Source organism: Chelonia mydas, chromosome 10 (genome assembly GCF_015237465.2).
Source record: "Chelonia mydas isolate rCheMyd1 chromosome 10, rCheMyd1.pri.v2, whole genome shotgun sequence".
NCBI classification, from domain to species: Eukaryota; Metazoa; Chordata; order Testudines; family Cheloniidae; genus Chelonia; species Chelonia mydas.
The window spans coordinates 48,010,116-48,028,208 of record NC_051250.2 but is presented as its reverse complement, the minus strand read 5'-3'; the positions used below and the strand labels follow the sequence as shown (position 1 = coordinate 48,028,208).

General features: G+C 51.1%; 1 protein-coding gene across 3 annotated transcripts in view; it reads right to left on the bottom strand.

Moving 5' to 3' along the window:
- Positions 1-18,093, bottom strand: part of LINGO1 (leucine rich repeat and Ig domain containing 1) — a 450,166-nt gene that overhangs the window by 40,241 nt on the left and 391,832 nt on the right. The window contains exon 1 of one of the 3 annotated variants that reach the window (XM_007068371.4): positions 6,851-7,583. The exons of the other annotated variants lie outside the window; for them this stretch is intronic. Coding sequence (XP_007068433.1) covers positions 6,851-6,856 — 6 coding nt within the window. The 5' untranslated portion in view covers positions 6,857-7,583. Of the gene's footprint in view, positions 1-6,850; positions 7,584-18,093 lie in introns of those variants that run through there. 3 annotated transcript variants of the gene reach the window in all.

Here is an 18,093-nt window from a genome sequence, read left to right as displayed (position 1 = left end):
CTGTGCTGTCCCCGAAAGCAGCAGAATCACAACGTGGACACTGCTTCCCCTTGCTCCAGCAGAAAAGTAACCGGTAATGCAGCTTACTCCCCACTCCGCTCCTGTGTGGGAGGGGGGATAGCAGCCCAGGCAAGGCAGCTCTTCCCCGTGCTGCGATCCGCAATGCAGAGAGCCCACATGGGCAGGGGGGATATGGAGGGTCAGCTCTTTGTGGGAGGGCTTCTGTCTTCTTGCACTGTGTGGGTGCTCCCCAAATCGTAACAGCAGAACGCTGGCCTACATATTTTGCTTTTCGACCCCAAACTAAAACTAGAGGCCAACATTTCCAAACTTGGTGCGTAATTCCCTATTTAGGCATCTAAATCCATGCCCTGATTTTCAGGCATGCTGGGCACTCACAACTGCCACTGAAGGGCAGGGACACCATGGGAGCTATGGGTGCTCAGGACCATTGAATATGAAGCCAGTTCTTTAGATGCTCACCCATAAATGAGCCTGGGGGCTATAGGTCCAGGTACATCCTGAGAGCTGTTATCATAGAGGGAGGTGGGATGAAAGGGAGGAAGAAAATTGCAATGATTATGTTAGGGGTGGGAGACCACAGCCTCACTGTTTACAGACAAGCCCAGGATAATCTAGAGGAAGCATTTTAAACACCTGAGTAGCAGGCAATGAGCTGACTCACAGATCAAGAGTCCAATTCTTCAGTTGTTCCACACACAGAATTCCCATTGACTACATTGGATCTGTTGCAAAACCAGGATTTACAATAAATCATGTGCCAGCAACGCACGTTCCACCTGGACCATCTTATGCCCTGGATGACCTACCTCCCTTCTTTGTCATATTGGCTCCTCCTCTAAGGTGTGGGAGCTAGGATAAGCTCCAGGAACATCAGCAGCTCATCTGAATGATCTAAATCCTGAATTTGCAAAACTAGACCAGAAAATCCAAGAGACAAGGCTTTCTTGGCATATTTCCAGTGATTCTTGCTTCTGGTTGGGTCAGGAACAGTTTCTGCCCTGGTAGGTTGGTACATCCACTCCTGGATGGGAGCTGTACACAGAGACGCAGGAGAATGAAAACACAACACAATAAAAGGGTGCTGAACCCACAGAAAGGCCCTGCCACACACCCATGTGGCTTGAAGAAGAGGAGTACTTGTGGCACCTTAGAGACTAACAAATTTATTAGAGCATAAGCTTTCGTGAGCTACAGCTCACTTCATCAGATGGATGTGGCTTGTGCACTCTGTGTGACTTGGAAAGGTTTTTATTCATTACTAATACTCTAGAACCTGGTGGATGGCAGTGGCAGAAACCTTTTGTGCACCTGAGCTGTAGGGGTGGACATGTTTTGGCAACCCCACAAGCAACATATAGCATATAACTGTGCACAGACCCTGGCTTCCTCCGGGCCCCCGGTGTGCTGAACCCCCAACACTGCCCCAGGCCCTGCTCCCACTCGACCCCTTCCCCCAAGTCCTCGCCCCTGCCCCACCTCTTTCTGCTCAGTTCCGCTCCCAGCCCTCTCTCCTCCCCCTCCCTCCCAGCACCTCCTGCATGCCACAGGACAGCTGATTGTGGCAGGCAGGAGGTGCTTGGAGGGAAGGAAGGAGTTGATTGGCAAGGCCACTGACAGGTGGGAGGCGCTGGGGGGGAAAAGGGGAGCTGGGTGCCCATGCTAAAGACCCACTAATTTCCTGGAGCACCCACAGAGTCGGCACCTATGTAACTGTGGCTAACATGAGCCATCTGCACATATATCACAAAACTGTCAAGAGCGAGTCATGATATTAAAAAACCTCAGGCCACTCCCTGGTAAATGAAAAGAGCAACTCGCCCCGTTCAGCCAGGCACAGGATCAATGCTGTCTCACTCTAACAGTGGGCAGCGCCACTCATCGTGGTGAAAGCAAAGGAATTGGGACTTACGCCACAGCAAACCCAGGCCTCTAAGGAGAGGGAGGGCTTAGAACGGTCAGAGGACAATGGGTTGATCGTATCGTAGTAGAAAGCAATAATACAGAGACCAGTACAGCACAGGGTCACTACATATGGATCAAATCCAAACTGGCCATGTCCACGCTTTCCAAACTCACCATGGGCGTCTGTGCGGCACGTGAGCCACGCCATGGCAGACTGAGGGTGCCCGGTGTCAAGGAGCAGTCGCTGTCCCACTGAGATTGCAAGGGGCCTAATGAATGGTGCCTAAAGGAGCTGTCCTTAGATGGTATGGCAGAGGCCTGAGTTTCTGGCGCTGAAGGAGTAGGATTCTACCCCCAGTTCCCCAGGTGTAGATATAACAACTGTGTCTGATGTACACAGCATATGGATTATTACAGTAGCCCTACAAGCCTAGCCAGTAGTGGGAATCATTATACATGAGCAGCTCCACAAGAGAGCAGGGACAGGCATACACACAAGGCAATACCGGATGAAACGTATTAATCCTAATCTAACCCTCATCATTTCAGTTGCACTTTATAATACAATGTCTGTAATTATGGTATTATAACACTGCAATTATAGCCCAATTATAAAATGATTTATCAACCTATAGAATTAAACCTCAAGTTATAGGATTTTGTACTAGTTACATGTACCGAACAGTGTGACTTCAGCAGTACTACAGTGAAATGGATTAAGTATGAAACGAAAGGAGTTTTAAGTAATTCAGTCATGCAGTTAACCTTCCAGTCATATAAAACACTGGTAATTAGAGGTACCACAAAGTAATTACATTACAGTTGCAGTATAACTACAGTGTAATTACAGTAACTGTATTAGACTTTTTTTAATGATTAGTTCTGTAATTAATTCCTCTTCTTGAGGCTTGGAAAACCTCACTCCTCCTCAAGTCCTCTAAACAACTCCAGCTGTGTGTGCTCTGACTGCATCAAGTCTAATATCCTCCAGTTCAGGCAGGTGTCCTCCAAGCCTACAACAAAACTAAGGCCAGCTTCCAACCAGACATCTTCCAACACTTCTACAGTACTAGTGAAGGACCTTCCAACCTCTGCTTCCACATTTTCCTTCAATTCAGAGCTGCTTAGGCCTAATTAGAATCACAGCAAGGAGAAAAGGAACCAGCTTCATGCAGAATACTTGCTACCTAAGCAATGGGGATGCTCAGAGGTGTGAAATCCCCCAACATAGAAGTGGTTAGGTTGACAGAAGAGTTCTTCCATTGACCTAACTCCCGCCGCTTGAGGATGTGGATTACCTACATTGACAGAAAAACCTTTCGCTTGCTGTAGGAACCATCTACACTAAGGCTGTAGCACCTGCAGCGTAGACATGGCCAAAGAGAGCAAAGGCTGAGAGAAGTTTCAAAGCTTCAGAACGAAATCAGTTCCCCTCAGTTGTAGACAAACAGTGAACTCCCAGCATCATACATTCCAGAAAGGAGAATGTGAGAAGGCAAAGGAGGAAGGGTTAGCGCTAATCTTGAGTGAAAAGCCTTCTGGCATGCCAGTCCCACCAGGCCTGCTCTTTTCTTCCTCCAGTCCTGTCCCCAGCCCAAACCACCTAAAAGAAAGACAATCTCACTGCACGTGTACACACGTGCAGGCCTGTGACATTCTAAATGGAGACAGGCTCCCTGGGTAGCAGGAGGAAGACCATGAATCCTGGGGGAAAGGACAGGAATCCATCAAACCCTTCGCCCTCAAGTGATGGGTGAAACTGGTTCCTATAACCCTAGAAGTAAAGCATCATGGGATGTTCAAGCAACATTGTACTGATAGGTATGAGCTGTGGTGGGAGGGAGGGAGAACAGAACATGCTCCTAAGGGCCACTGGTCCCATTGTTGGAGCTCAGATGATACCTGCCTTGATTATCGGAATGCCAGGAGTGTGTGGATAGGGACACTGAATATATTTGGATCACTGGAGTTTCAGATATTTGAGGAATGCAATTAACAGATGTTGGGGGGACCTGATCTTACAGGGGTTTGGATCTTTCAGGTGTTGTAATCCCATTCTTCAAGGAGTGGAGCATGGGGATGCCTGAGTCACGACCTTGAAGTCCACAGGTGTATCATTCCAGCCCCCCATCTTTGCCCAGTTACTTAGTTATTGGCAGTGATTTGAATGGTGGTCCTCACTGTAGTTTCTGCTGTATGTAGATGTCAGAGCTGTAAAGAGCTCAGAGCTGCTGCTCCTGCGACAAGCTGGATGGGGAGGACAGGGTTAATCCTCACTGAAGGTGTTCGGCAGGGAGATGTACAAACAGCTGTGGAAATCCCAGTCTAAGGGCTGGCTTTGAGGTTTGCATAGAAAGAAGGGGAAAGGGGCAGCTGGAGATGGGGTAGTAAAACTGAGAAGGGGGGACAGGAGATGAGGCCAATCTTGGGCAAAGCTACAGAGCTCCTGCATTTCACGCTGCTTCCTGACCCACCCAGTGTTTCACCATAACTTTGCTGATCAAATGCAAGAGCTCCTCTCCTTGGTCAGGCTCTGGGCAAGTGCATGAATTCCAGAAAGCGAGAGTAGCATCTGCCATGACTATAGCACAGGGCTGGTGGCTCCCACTCTGCTCCATGCCCGGTGCTGCTGCCCAAACACGTCCTGCAGAACTGTAATACAAAGCTATTTGCTTCTGGAAGGAAGGGGATGTTACTTTTGAAGGATGTCTAGCTTCTATGGTTATACGGGTGATAAAAATGCTTAGATGGCTGGCTCAGATAGACACACGCAGAGGGAGGCAAGAGAACAAGGTCTTTGCGATCCAACAAGCACGTACCGTGAAAGGACTCTGAGCGGTTTCTCTCACCCCACCCATGCACAAACCCACCCCACCCACGAGTGAGTTGTCTTCCCCGAAATAGCAAACCTCCTGTTTGTTCTCTGAGCCCACAAGCTCCTGCATCCTGAGCACATGGTGGCCAACACCTTTGGCTCTGGAATATTTTTACTTCCCTGAGACAGAAAGGTGAAAAATCTGATCAGCACCACAAATGTAAAAAGGCAACAACAAAGGAAAATTCTATTCAGGGGGCAGCCAGGCTGGGCTCCTCCCTTGGGGTTACTGTCTTTTCCCCTTGGTATCACCAGAGTCTGGACCCCCTGTCCATGCATGGCAGATCCCAGCTACGCCCCTATGTTAGAGAAGCCCCATCCAGGATGGGCTGAATTCCCTGCAAGCAGCCCTCCCTGCCCTGATGCTGGGCTGTCGGGAACGGAGGGCTGAGCCCCTCTAATATTAACCCTTTCTCTCCCCTGACACTATCATCAGACCATGATTGAGGGCTGGCTATTTTTCCTAACATAAAACAATTCTAACCCCTTCCCCAACACTGGTGCCTCTTGAATTGAAGGGCAACCCTCCTGAAATTAACCCTTTCCACCCTGCTGAGCTAGCCCTCAGTTCTAGAGTTCCTGAAATTAACCCTTTCTGTCCCCCAACAATCCTGCCCCAGTATTAAGCTCTCGGTGACTGAGGGCTAATCCAGGCTGAAATTAACCACGAACACCCCTGACTGCCCTGCCCCAGAGCTGAAGTAGCTGGAACTGAAGGCTAATCCCACCTGACATTAACTCTTCATGCCTCAGACTGCACTGCCTGTCTCTGACTGCAGGCTAATCTCCCTGGTATCAGCCTCTGCTGATCCCTGGTTGGTAGCGCTGTCCCAATGACACCCCACCTGAATGTGTAATCTGTTCCAGTCCAGTTAACTCATCTGCTTAGCTGGACCAGACAGGCTCCCCATATTACCATGCAACCCAGCACCTCATTCCCCTCACCCCCCAGCACAGCCAAGCACCAGTTTATTAGCTGGACTAGGATGAAAACAGCGGCTAACAGCTGAGCCCCATTGACCCATTCATCCGTTTGTCTGTCTATCCAGGTTTTTATAAGGTTGCCTGTCACCCTGGTATCTTGGGACCTGGCTCAGGATGGCTGCTGGCATCAGTCTCCTTAGCCAGCGAGGGTGCATTGGTGGTGGTGGTGGTGGTAGGGGAGTTGGGCACAACCAGTGCTGCACCCCCAAAGATTGACAGTGGGGACAAGGGGGAAGGGAACAATATGGGAAATTAAATGCCCAGCAATGCAGGACAATGGAGAAACAGGCGAGGGGATGAAAGGGAAGGGGCGGCGGGGAGGGAGAGAAGAGAAGGAAAATGAGGGCAGAGCCAGCAGAAAAAGCCAGAGCACTCCTGCTGCCAGGTAGCCAGCACAAGGGCAGAGGCAGCTGGCTGGGCTCTGGCAACCCAAACCCTTGTAGCACCAGAACCCAGCACACACTACACAACCCAACCCAACATGCATACACACAACTCACACACATAAAGGACCAACACACCCAACTCACACCCTTGGGAGAAAGAACCCCTCTCTCCCGCCCCAGTTGACACCCTTCCTAGAACACTGACACAAAACTCACAGCCCTCCCGTGAAAATGCGCTCCTGCTCACACAGCCCTATAATGAAAAGGGCCAAGACACACAATTGCACACCCATTCACTAAACGATCCAGCCCCGCACATACCCACATTCCACACAAAGACCCACCACACAAACTCCTAGCCCTCCATAACACACATACACCCTGAGTAAAAAAGCAACACACACCCAACCAAAAACCCAGCACGCTCTCACACCCATTCAATGGGCATCCTCCCCCACATATTGACACACACAGCTCACCCCATCCATCCAAACCCAGCACACACGTACAAACTTCCCAGCGGAAGGTTGCAATCCAAGGCACAGACCCCAGGCTTGCAGCTCGCCTCTTTGCTGCCGGGCAAGTGAAATAGACCAACTCCCCCTTCCCAGAGCCTGGGCACGACCAGCCCAGCCTCGCCTTCCCGTCAGTCCCGGGCCACCCCAGCCCCAGCTCTTACCTGCATCTCATTCTCGCCGCTTGTCTCTCTCGGTTAGAAATGGCATCTCCCCCGGCCCCCAAATCCACCTGCAGCAAGGCAGCTCCCCTCTCCTCGCCGAAAGGCAGCAGCACGCGCAGGCTGCGGGCTCCGTCTCGAGCCGAGCCCCCCTCCCGGGCCGAGAGCCGGGTCCAGGGTGGGGGGCGCTGGGGTCCGGGCAGCCCGCTGGGCTCTAAGGGCGAGCTGCTGTCCGCACCCCCAGCGCGGCTCCTGCAGGTGGGAAGGTGGGCTTGAGGCTCCGGGGGGAAGGGGGAGGCATCGCCTCCCTTAAACCCAGACAAAGGGGGGGGGGGGTCGGGATAAGCGGCCCCCCCACTGCTCCTCCTCCGCCACTCGCGCTCCGGCCCCAGCTACTGCGGGGCGGGGATGAGCCGGCGACTGAACGTAGCGCTGTGGCGAAGCGAGCCTCCTCGGGGGCTGGCCCCCCGGACACACCGCGAGCGGGCGCGCCAGCTCCAGCGGGGGCGGAGAGCGGTGGGCGGGGCCCCAGAGCACTGGGCGTGGCCAGCTGGGAGCCCGGAGAGCGCCCGAGGCTGCCGGCAGAACTGGCGGAGCCAGGCTGAGCGCCCGCAATCAATAGCAGCCTCCCCTCCCACTCCAAGGCGGCGAGTGGCGGAAAAGGCAGGGTGCGGGCAGAGGCGGGCACAGCCCAGCCCAGCCCAGGCAGGGGGGCTGGCTGCTTGGGGGCGATGCCATGAGACTCTTCTGCCTGGGCCACCCCTGGCCTGCAGCTTTGCAGCGCACGTGCCCAGATCCGGGCTCTGGCACGGGCAGCTCCTGCCGGCTTGGTAGTGGCTCCCCCTCTGGGGTGGCGGGGTGGGGGGAGGGGTGCCCTGCAGGGGCATGCTCACTCTGCCAACAGAAGATAGCAGAGGTGGGGAGTTAAAGGGGACATATCCTTTGGGAGTGGGACATTTCTCTTCACCCCTCACCTGGAAAGGGTGCTGGCTCTAGGATTCTCCCACCCTCACCTCACCAGGAGGTGCCAGCTTTTCTTGGGCACGTAGGCCAACCGCAAAGCCCATGTTCGCTAGGCTTCCTCCCTGGATTCCGGCTCCGAGACCAGCGTCCCAAGAGTTCCGGCCAGTGCTGGGCTGATATGGCTATGCCGGTCACATCGCTGGGAGCTAAGAAGTTTCACACGCTCCCGGTCCTCCTTGACAATAGCTTCACAAGTGATCGGCCTTGTCTCTGCTTTCCAACAGAGGGTGCTAATGTGGCGTATGCACAGTCCAGCGAGGCTGCGGGGAGGCGGAGCGGAGATCAGGGAAGAACAATCAGAGGAATGAAAATGTAGGAATTGACATCTTTCAAACACCCTGATAAGATCACATGTATGAGAAACTTCCCAGCAGATCCCAGACTCTGACAAGTTCCTAAGGAGCCACAAGTCCTCCTTTTCTTTTTGCGAATACAGACTAATACAGGCTGCTACTCTGAAACCTGGACTAGAGAGGGCTCTGCTGAGAGCAATGAGCAGGACTTTGATTCTGATATGGTACCTTTCATTTATAATGGACAAATGGGTTATAACACAGGGTAGGAAAAATAATACCCAGCTCTTATATGGCACTTTTTTAGCCATAGATCTCAAAATGCTTTAGAAAAGAGGTCAATATATCATCAGCTCTATATTACAGATGGGGAAACTGAGGCACAGAGACTTGCCCAAGGTCAGCCAAGCAGGAACTAGAACCCAGGACTCCTGAGCCCTAGTGCAGTGGTTCTCAAACTTTTTTTTTCTGTGGACCACTTGAAAATTGCTGAGGTTCTCGGCCGACCACTTAATGACCTTTCCAAATGTTGTTTGTACTGTTAGCTAACTATTGTAAAGCGCTTTGGATAAAAGCGCTATATATAAAAAACCTTAATAATTAACATTTTTTGTTCTACAAATAAAAGCACACAACTCATATTTTAATATCAGTAGTCTGATCTTTCTAATGCAATGGATGTGCCCTCTCTCCCCTGCCGTGGCAGCCCCTGAGCTGGAGCTGGGAAGGAGAGGGGTCTCTCCCCCACCAGAGCAGCCATAGAGCTGAGCCTGGGAAGGAGGGGAGTCTCTCCCCGGCAGCCACAGCCCTGGAGCTGGGGAAAGTCGCCTCTTTCTTTGGCCGCCATAGCTCTGCACGTCCCAAATTCCCCCCACTCCCTCTTCTCACCCCACTGCCCTCTCCCACCTACCTCCCATTCCCCCCAAGGCCACCCCCTCACCTTACATGTGCGTCTTCTCCAGGGTCCAGACACCTAATTAGTGGAGCCACGCCTGCATGGCTCCAGTAATTAGGTGGGTGGCCCTTCATTCTATTGTGTGTGGCCGCCCAGGTGTGCACCTTAGAGAGAAGTATCTGCGGACCACCTGAATGGAGCTCGTGGACCACTGGTGGTCCACGGACCACAGTTTGAGAACCTCTGCCCTAGAGCAGTGCTCTACTAACTGGGCCCTCCTTAGCAATTATGTTCCAGCTATCTCAAAGCATTTTGCAAAAGGGAGGAATATCATTACCTCCATTTTACAGGTGAGGAAACTGAGGCACATAGAGGCTAAGTACCTGCTCCAATACCACACAGTAAGTTAGTGTCCAGGTCAGGAACAGAATCTACATCTCCTGACTCCTGGGCTCCACCGGACCATACTGTCTCCTGACACATGTAATGGACAATGGATTGAAGCCAGTACAACACCCTCTGCTTACAGTGGATGTGGGTGTTACATAGAATGTAGCATGCTAAGTTTGTCATTGTAAGAAATGGGGAGGCAGCCATGACAAACTAAAATGTGGGGTGGCCTTTGCCTCTGCATCAATTCCAACCCCCACTGAACCTTTCATGCTAAGCTCCCTACAGCCACGCAGCACATTCAGACCAGCGTGAGGTTGCCTGTGGGGGCATCTCCCTTCTTCCTGCTGTGAGAGGAGAGCAGCCCACTGAAGACATGGGAACAACTGATCACCAGCAGTGGGCCTATTAAAGGCAGAATCATGTCAGAGGGAGGGATCTGGGCACTGTTGTGAACTCCAAAGTTTCAGAGGTTTCAATAAGCTTCCAGGTTTTGGCTTCTTAACTGGAACCAAATGTCGAAACTTTCTGATTTTTGTCCATTGCTACATTTAAAAAGAATGGGTTTCAGTGGACATAGCAATGCCCTCTGCTTATATGCGCTCTGCTAGAATGTCTTATTATAACAATATTCATGGATTTGTCTAATGATGTCTCTTCCATCCGAGGCAGTTTTCTCCAGCGATAATGGATACAAACTTTGTTTCTAATGTGCACTTTCACTTCCTGTTCCCCTCCAGAAGAGCTCTTTGGGGATCTTTACCATTCTGCCTTCCCTCTGCCCTGTAACAATCCCCAGTCACAGCAACCTTCCTTCCAGCCAAAGAGGGGCAGAGGCAGGGCAGCTGCATTCAGAATCCATTACCACTGCCCATTGCACTGGCCAACAAAGTTGCTTGCCAGGCTACCCAACTCCCACTTGAGCCTCTAGATGGGGCCTGGATGGCTATTTCTGCCTGCAGAAGCTTTCGATAATAATCATCTGGCCTTAATCCACAAGCCATGTAAGTGAGTCACTGATGGATATGGGAAAGGGCTAAGATTCCCAGACAGTGAGGTGCTCCACACACGCTTCCCTCAAGCAAATGCAAACAAAGTTACTGTTTGGGGCCCTGCCCTTATGAGGGCTCTGTGCCATTGTGCAACAACTTGCAATCTTACCTGCTGACCCAGACTCCTCCTTTGACATCGGGACCAGAGTGGAAATGAATCCCGGCACCAGTCCCATCTCCAGTGTGACAGGAGGGGAGGCTGAGCACTCCTTCCAGCAGCCGAGTCAGAGGTTACCACCTCAATCCTCCCTCAGCTAACTTAGGTCCCTGCAAATTGTAAGGCGTTCCCTGGTTGGCTCCCAGGAAGAATGGGCTGAGCCCTATTGCCCAGGAGTCACCCTCAGACCCAGCATAGATACAGATTGTTATCCTCCTGTGTGTTCCCAAAGGATCCCTGCAAACTGAAATGAAATAAACAAACGGAAGAAGACAAGACTTGCCAGACTAGGTTTAAATCACCTATAATAACTTCAGTTATTTCTGCTCAGAGCTCTGTGCCCTTACACACACACACACACACACACACACACACCCCTCTTACATATGATCCACCCTCTTTGGATATTACAGATGATAAATATAAGAATACAGATCAAATGAAGCACAGATGTGCTCGCTATACCAAAGATCACCATTGCAGTATATACAGTATGTGCGTGCACACACAACCCTTTCACTTTTGAGGTCAAGGGATCTTCAATGCAGTCTTTTTCAGTGGGTCTCAGATCTTTACACAAGATCAACATCTATTACTATTATTATTATCATGCATATTTAAACAGCACCACAAATGTAAATGGCCCTTTACAAACATAGACAAAGCATGCTTCCGGTTCCAAAGAGCTGACAATCTGAATTATGCAAGCCAAGCAAACCCACGGCAAACAACAGTTTAGATTGCCAGCTCTTCAGGGTGGGAAAAGAGTCTGATATCTGCTTTACAAGCCCCATTGAAATGGATGGCGCAGTATAGTATTTTCTACAGAGCAGGGTGAGGCCTATGTAGAGAAGACACCACCTAATTCATCTTGATCCACCAAAAGATGTAATATGCGCACCCTGTATATATATTACCAAGATGATACTGTTGCTAGCAGATGACCAAGACAATACTGTATTACCACCATCATTTGCTCCTATGGTGCTTCCAAGTTGGGGGTGGGGCTGACTTGTCTTGCACAGATCAGAACATGCTGTTGACACCTAACACATCTTTAATAGTAATGACAACACTTCTGAGAGAGGGGGTCTGGGGCTTCGTAATGAGAAGAGGCGGGTTTTAGGAGGTAAGATACTTTGGAGCATAAACAGAAATAGGATATGTGCGCATTTGTAATTTAGAAATGTGTTGGCGAGAGAGGGATAGAAAGAGAGTCGGGGCGGGGGCGGGGGTACGGTGTCAGGGAAATGAGATCAATGGGGATGCATGGAGCATCCTGCATCAATGCTTTTGACCTGCCAAACTTGAGACAAAATGCTCCCCCGCCCCGGCCTCACAATATTAGCACCGGAAGCTGGAAATGACGTGGGATCAATTGCCTTTGCATAAATCCCATTTTTCTACAACTTCAGTCTAGTGATTTTCCTAATGACTCTGGCGTTGATAAAATAACACAGCAGGAAAAGCAAGAAAACATCAAGTACATGAGGGATGGAGGTAAATTTGAATCTAAAAACAATCTATCCTCTATCCTGCTCTTGCTCAGATGGGTGGGGATTTTACTGCGGACACGAGTGGTAGCAGGATCAGGCCCCTAATGAGGAAGCGTGGGCCGGAAGCTGAGAGGGTGTAGTCTGAAACCCACTGAGATGCATACCAAGGCAGCCTCACTCCACGCCTCAACACTGCCCACTAGATGGCAGTGTTAAGGAGTAGAATGAATCATTGTGGAGGCTGAGTGAAGGGACTGGCTTTGTTGTTAACCCATGATCAGCACAGAGCCGTTGATGGAGGTCCCTTTATTTAGCAGCTCCCCTTTCTCAGGGAACGCTTCGAAGTGCCACAGGCAAGGCCTGTAGGGAGCTACTTAGGCTAGCCTCTCCTTATTGCAAAGGTCCACCAGGGAAGTTCACCAGACCTGCAGCAGGTGAGTTGTTGCTAGGAGTTGTGGCCAAAACTTCAACACCTCATTTCTCCATGGGATTGGCATGGGGGTGCACATGACATCTGTACAGCCAAGGAAATGCAAATAATCCACACCACAGTGAATAGCCTGGCTTTGCTGCAGGTAGACCCATCCTGTATCACAGAAGCCAAATCAGCTTATCTGGCCTTTATTTTCCCACACATATGTAAATAGCACCCAAGTCCTCCCCTTCAAAGCCACCCATTATTGCTAGGTGAGGCAAAGTTCCAGAGCTTGGGAAATTGGGTTCAGCTCAGAGATGCAATGGTGAGTTCAGAAGCCAGTTATCCAAACTATCTGAAACAACTGAGCTCTGCAGAGCTGGCCTGGAAATTTCTGCTGAGGTTCCCTCTGCTTCCAGACAGGCTGGAAATACCTTGAAAATAGCTTCTTTCTCATGGCATTTCAGCACTTCTGGTCCAGATCCAGAGCTGGCCATAGGTCCCCATACTTTGAGGGCTCTATAGTCCCATGCAGGCTCTGCAGCTCAGGGGTCAGACCTACTTCTCCCTCCAGATGTGTTGTGAGAAACCATTTTCCCCTTTAGCACCAGAACATGTCATGGCCTGAGTCTCTCCTTGGGCAGCTTGGGCCTCACACATCACAGGACCATCCTTGTCCATGACACGGCTAGGGATAGCTGGGAGAAAAGGAGGTGGTGAAAAGGGAAAACAATTTTGTAACTCTTCTGCCAGGTGGTTAACTACAGCAAGAAGGGCTGGGTTGAATATGTCTATGGTCCCACTTGATGAGCAACAAAACTGGCTCAAGCCCCCACCTGGATCTTTGGAAAAATAAGTAAATCTTCCTCCAATTGCCCTTAGCAGGCAGAACACCCCGTACCTGCTCACCTGTACACATTCTCAAAACAAGGGGATATTTATTAGGGAATCTAGGAAAATTCAGCAACACTATAACACTCAGATAAGGATTAAAGGCCTCTGTAAATCTGCAGGAGTCCATTCTCCTCCCACCCCACCAGCCTCTCTGAATGGCCATCAGGCAGCAGTTCCCTGGCCACGTCAATCCACCCACTGCAAATCCCACTCACAATTCAGATTGCTGAATGGCAGTAGTCCAGCTGCTAAGGGCAATTCTCTCTGAAGATCCAGATCCAGCACTGCTGAAGCTGTTTGCCTAGTCCCACCCTGAGGCACCACCGACTGACCCAGCTTTGTGATTCAGCTTAATTTAAGTGCTGGATAGGGAGGGACCTCACTGAATCTGTCCCAGCTCTGTTACTGCCCCATGGGTCTCTGCTGGGGAACCCACCCTGCACTGTCTCCGCTGAGAAGTCCTCTCTGTGTCACAGGATCCTCAGGAGGGGGAAGCCAAGAGGATCTAGGACCTTGGGGCAGAGTCCTTGCTACCTGGAGATGTACTTCCTACCACAGGAAGAGAACGCCTTCCTTCTCTCTGCCTCGGAGTTCAGATTTCATGTCCCTACCAAAGTCTAAGGCCATGTCTGCACTAGCAAGCTTACAGTGGCACAGCTGTACCGATGCCACTGTGAGATTGCTCATGTAGCCGCTCCATGCCAATGGGAGAGAGCTCTCCCATCGACATCATAAAACTGCCTCCATGAGTGGTGGTTGCTATGTCAGCGAGAGAAGCTCTCCTGCCGACATAGCGCTGTGCACACTTCCACTTAGGCCGGAGAAACTTATGTCACTCAGGGGGGTGAGTGACAGAAGTTTTGTCAAAATAAGTGGTAGCATAGACATGGCCTTAGTCTAGATCAGTTAGGGTGATTTCCAAGTGTGACTGGTGGCGTTGTGGGTATGTAACATATGTCAATGAGGCACTCTATAGACATTATTTTCCTTTCCAACAACTCAGGGTGCAGAGTGCTCCTTCCATTCTGAAGCTTTCGACTATAGGCTTACAGGTTAACAAGGTAGTTACCCACATTTTCCAGCTCTTGGAGGCTGGAGGGTTCAGGTCTATTCAGGTCTAATGGAGCTATTCATGATGAGGTCAGATGATTTGCCCACCCCTAAAGCTGGGGATGATGTTCAGACCTAGGGTTTGGTTTGTCGTGTTGAATCCTATGTACCAGGGCCAGACCTGAAGTTCAATCCCTCCTCCCCGCTTCCACCTCACAGCCTGGTGTCATTTGGATACAGGGCTTCAGTTCAGGCCCATCTCTGAATGCTAATCCTAGCACTGACCTGTCCCCACACAGTGCATCGGTCCTGGTAGGAGCCAACCCTCTCCTGCAAGGAGGTGCGGATGCTGGGGGAGGGAGGTAAATGCTGTCTATATCACAGCAGGCTATCATTAGCATCACCTCCAGCCAGGCTTCCTCTTTTAGATTATGCTGATATTGTGGGTATGGTTGCTTTGATTACTGAACTGTCAGAGCCAGACGTCAGGGGTGACGTGGGGGGAATCTGACTGGAGAGAGCTGGAACGAGCTGAACTGGAGAGATGCGAACTCAGGCTAGCCCGTGCCCAGGAGCAGGAGGCGTTTGGAGTGCCGCTCACCTGCTGGGTGCCAGGCTGGGATGAGCAGACAGGCTGTTCCCATGATGGATGGTTGGAGCAGTTGGGGAAGCAGAGCTGGGAGCGGCTTAGGAAGGGAGCAGCCCAGGGAAACGTCAGGCCCCTCTCATGCCAGCTGGTGACAAGAGTACAGTGAACTAGCTCCCCAGGCGAGTGTGTCTCCTGACAGCCCCTGATGTGATACAGAGCACAACCAGCCTGGCCCACAACATGCGGCGGGACCAGCAATTACACTGCGCCCTGCTTGTAACCTGCCACAATGCCCAGAGCCTGGGCTCCCCCACAGCTCACAGTGAGCCTACTGATAGTCTGTGGCAATGCCCAACATCCACGCCAAGCTTTACCCATAGCTCATGTGCTGGCTGAACACCAGGAAATAAGAAAAAAAGAAATGCGGGTTATACATGGCAGCACACAACTAGCGGTGTCCAAGTATCCTACCCATAGTCTATGGCAGCACCCGATGCCCTCGCTGAGCCCTGCCAGTAACCCATGGTAACATCCAACTCCTCCAACAAGCCCTGCTGGTATCCCACGGTAACACCCGATTCCTCCAACAAGCCCCGCTGGTAACCCACGGTAACCCCCAACGAGCCCTGCCGGTAACCCATGGTAACACCCGACTCGCCCTGATGGTAACCCATGGTAACACCCGACTCCTCCAATAACCCCTGCTAGTAACCCACGGTAACCCCCGATGAGCCCCACCAGTAAGCCACGGTAACCTCCAACACCCCCAATGAGCCATGCTGGTAAACCACGGTAACCCCCGACACCTCCAACAAGCCCTGCCGGTAACCCCCAGTAACACCCGACTCCTCCAACAAGCCAACCCACGGTAACCCCCAACGAGCCCTGCTGGTAACCCATTATAACTCGTGATGCTTCCAACAAGCCCTGCTGGTTACCCACAGTAATATCCAACATCCCCAAGAAGCCTCACATGTATCCAGTGGCAGTGCCCTATGGGCCCCTGTCTGTAATCCATGGCAGCACCTGATGCCTGTGCTGAGCCCTGCGCAATATCCATGGCAGCAACTGATACTAACAAGCCACCTGTAACCCATGCCCTAGCCTGATACTGACAAGCCCTGTGTAACCATGGCAGCACCCAATGAGCCCCACCCAGAATCTTCAACAGTGCCTGACGAGCCCCACTTGTCCCCCAGAGCAGCATGTCTCACACACCTTACCATGGTAGGACGATGGCTCGTCGCATTGGAACTGCGGGGAGGACGAGAACAGATCTCACGCTGGGAGAAATTGCTGGCCAGTTTCAATGACTCGCAGGTGACTGTGCTGCTGCTCTTTGGAAGTGACGTCCAGACGGGGCTAGAAAATCCTGAGCCATATCAGGCTGAGGTCCGTAGGCTGAGAGGACCCTCACCACTGTCGATATCCCCCACCCCGCATCAATGTCATAAAAGCAGAGAGTTATTAAAGGGTTAATTCTTAGTGACACCTCCCAATGTCCCGCTTTTGGTACGTATTCCACACTTGGTGGCATACAGAGCAGCCAGGGTTAACACACCTGGCAGGCCCCATGCAGATCATGACTTGATCCCATGGGAGTGCCACATGCAGACAGTGCTGGGTCTAGTTCCCGGCAGGAGGAAGCAGTGCCATAGCTCTCCAGAAAAAAAGGGGCTCTTATGTTTCTGAGAAAAATATACATAATATATAAAGGTCTGTGTTAGACTTAATGAGGCGCAATTACCCACAATCCCCACACATCTGCTCATGCCACAAACAGCAGCCCAGTGTTTCAAGAACAGGGTTTTCTTTCTCCAGATGCAGTTGATTCTGAAGAGGGCTGCTTGGAAAACTGCTGTGGGCCAGACTCGGATCCCGTTACTCCTGCTGCATGTGTTGCCTTTCTTCAGGAGCAGTCCCAGAAGAGCGAGGTGCCGCTAAACCAGAGTGAGGATATCAGAACCTGGCCCTCAGCAAATAAACACGAGAGATCAGTGGGTTCCCACTGGCGGGGCAATACTCGTGAGTGTTGCAGGGGGAGGCTGGGAAAGTGCATGAATCCCAAAAGCTTCATGAGCTTTAGAACTTATTCATGTTTAACTCTGTCCTGGGAACTTGTTATTCATTATTCTCCTCTCTCAAAATGTTTCAGTTGTCCAATCCAGGAGGAGAACCAATACCATGTGGTTCACCTGGCCAACAGCACACCACCAAAGACAAACAGCGAATGAACGGGTCAAATTATTCCATGAATCCTTCATGGATACACTAGAAGAGAATGATAATCCATTCAAGCCAGCTAAAAAGGGCTAGTTTTGTAATGCCTGATACTGGAAACAAATAGTTCATCCAACTCGATAGTTATGACCCCAGGTATAGCATTATGAGGCAGGGGAGCTGGGTACACCCATGACACCTTATCCAGGGCATACCCAACACCTCCACTCCCCCACTGTGGTTGGCCAATATTGTGCATGCATCACTAGGAAGTGGTAAATTTAGCATGAGCAAGGCTAATCTGGTAGCACTCTCACCTCCAAGCCAAGCCTGGATTCAGGCCTGGGCCTAAAGATGACCCTGTGAGCCTGGGACAGGGAGGGCAGCACTGCTTTGGCGAGATATTAAATGGTGGTCTGCATTTGCCTTATGTCACAGCACTGTCCATGCAAGGAACTCCAAAGGGTCTTTCCAAGTCACAGTTGACCCCAAAACACCCCTATGAGGTAGGCATTAGCTTCTCCTCTGCACAGAAAGGGGATTCACTCACCCTTTCCTCTTGACATACTAGCATTTGTTGTGGGAAAGAGGAACTAGCATCTGCAACTCTTACCTGCCCGCTGTACTCCTCCTTCAGGGTTATCAGATTAAAGGGCCATCCCTTCTATGAGCCTGGGACACATTGGGAAGTGCAGTTCCTGAGGTTGGGGGAGGGTAGAGAGGCTGTTGGTGCTTCTCCAGCCCAACCCATCTGGCTCACCCCCCTCTCTAC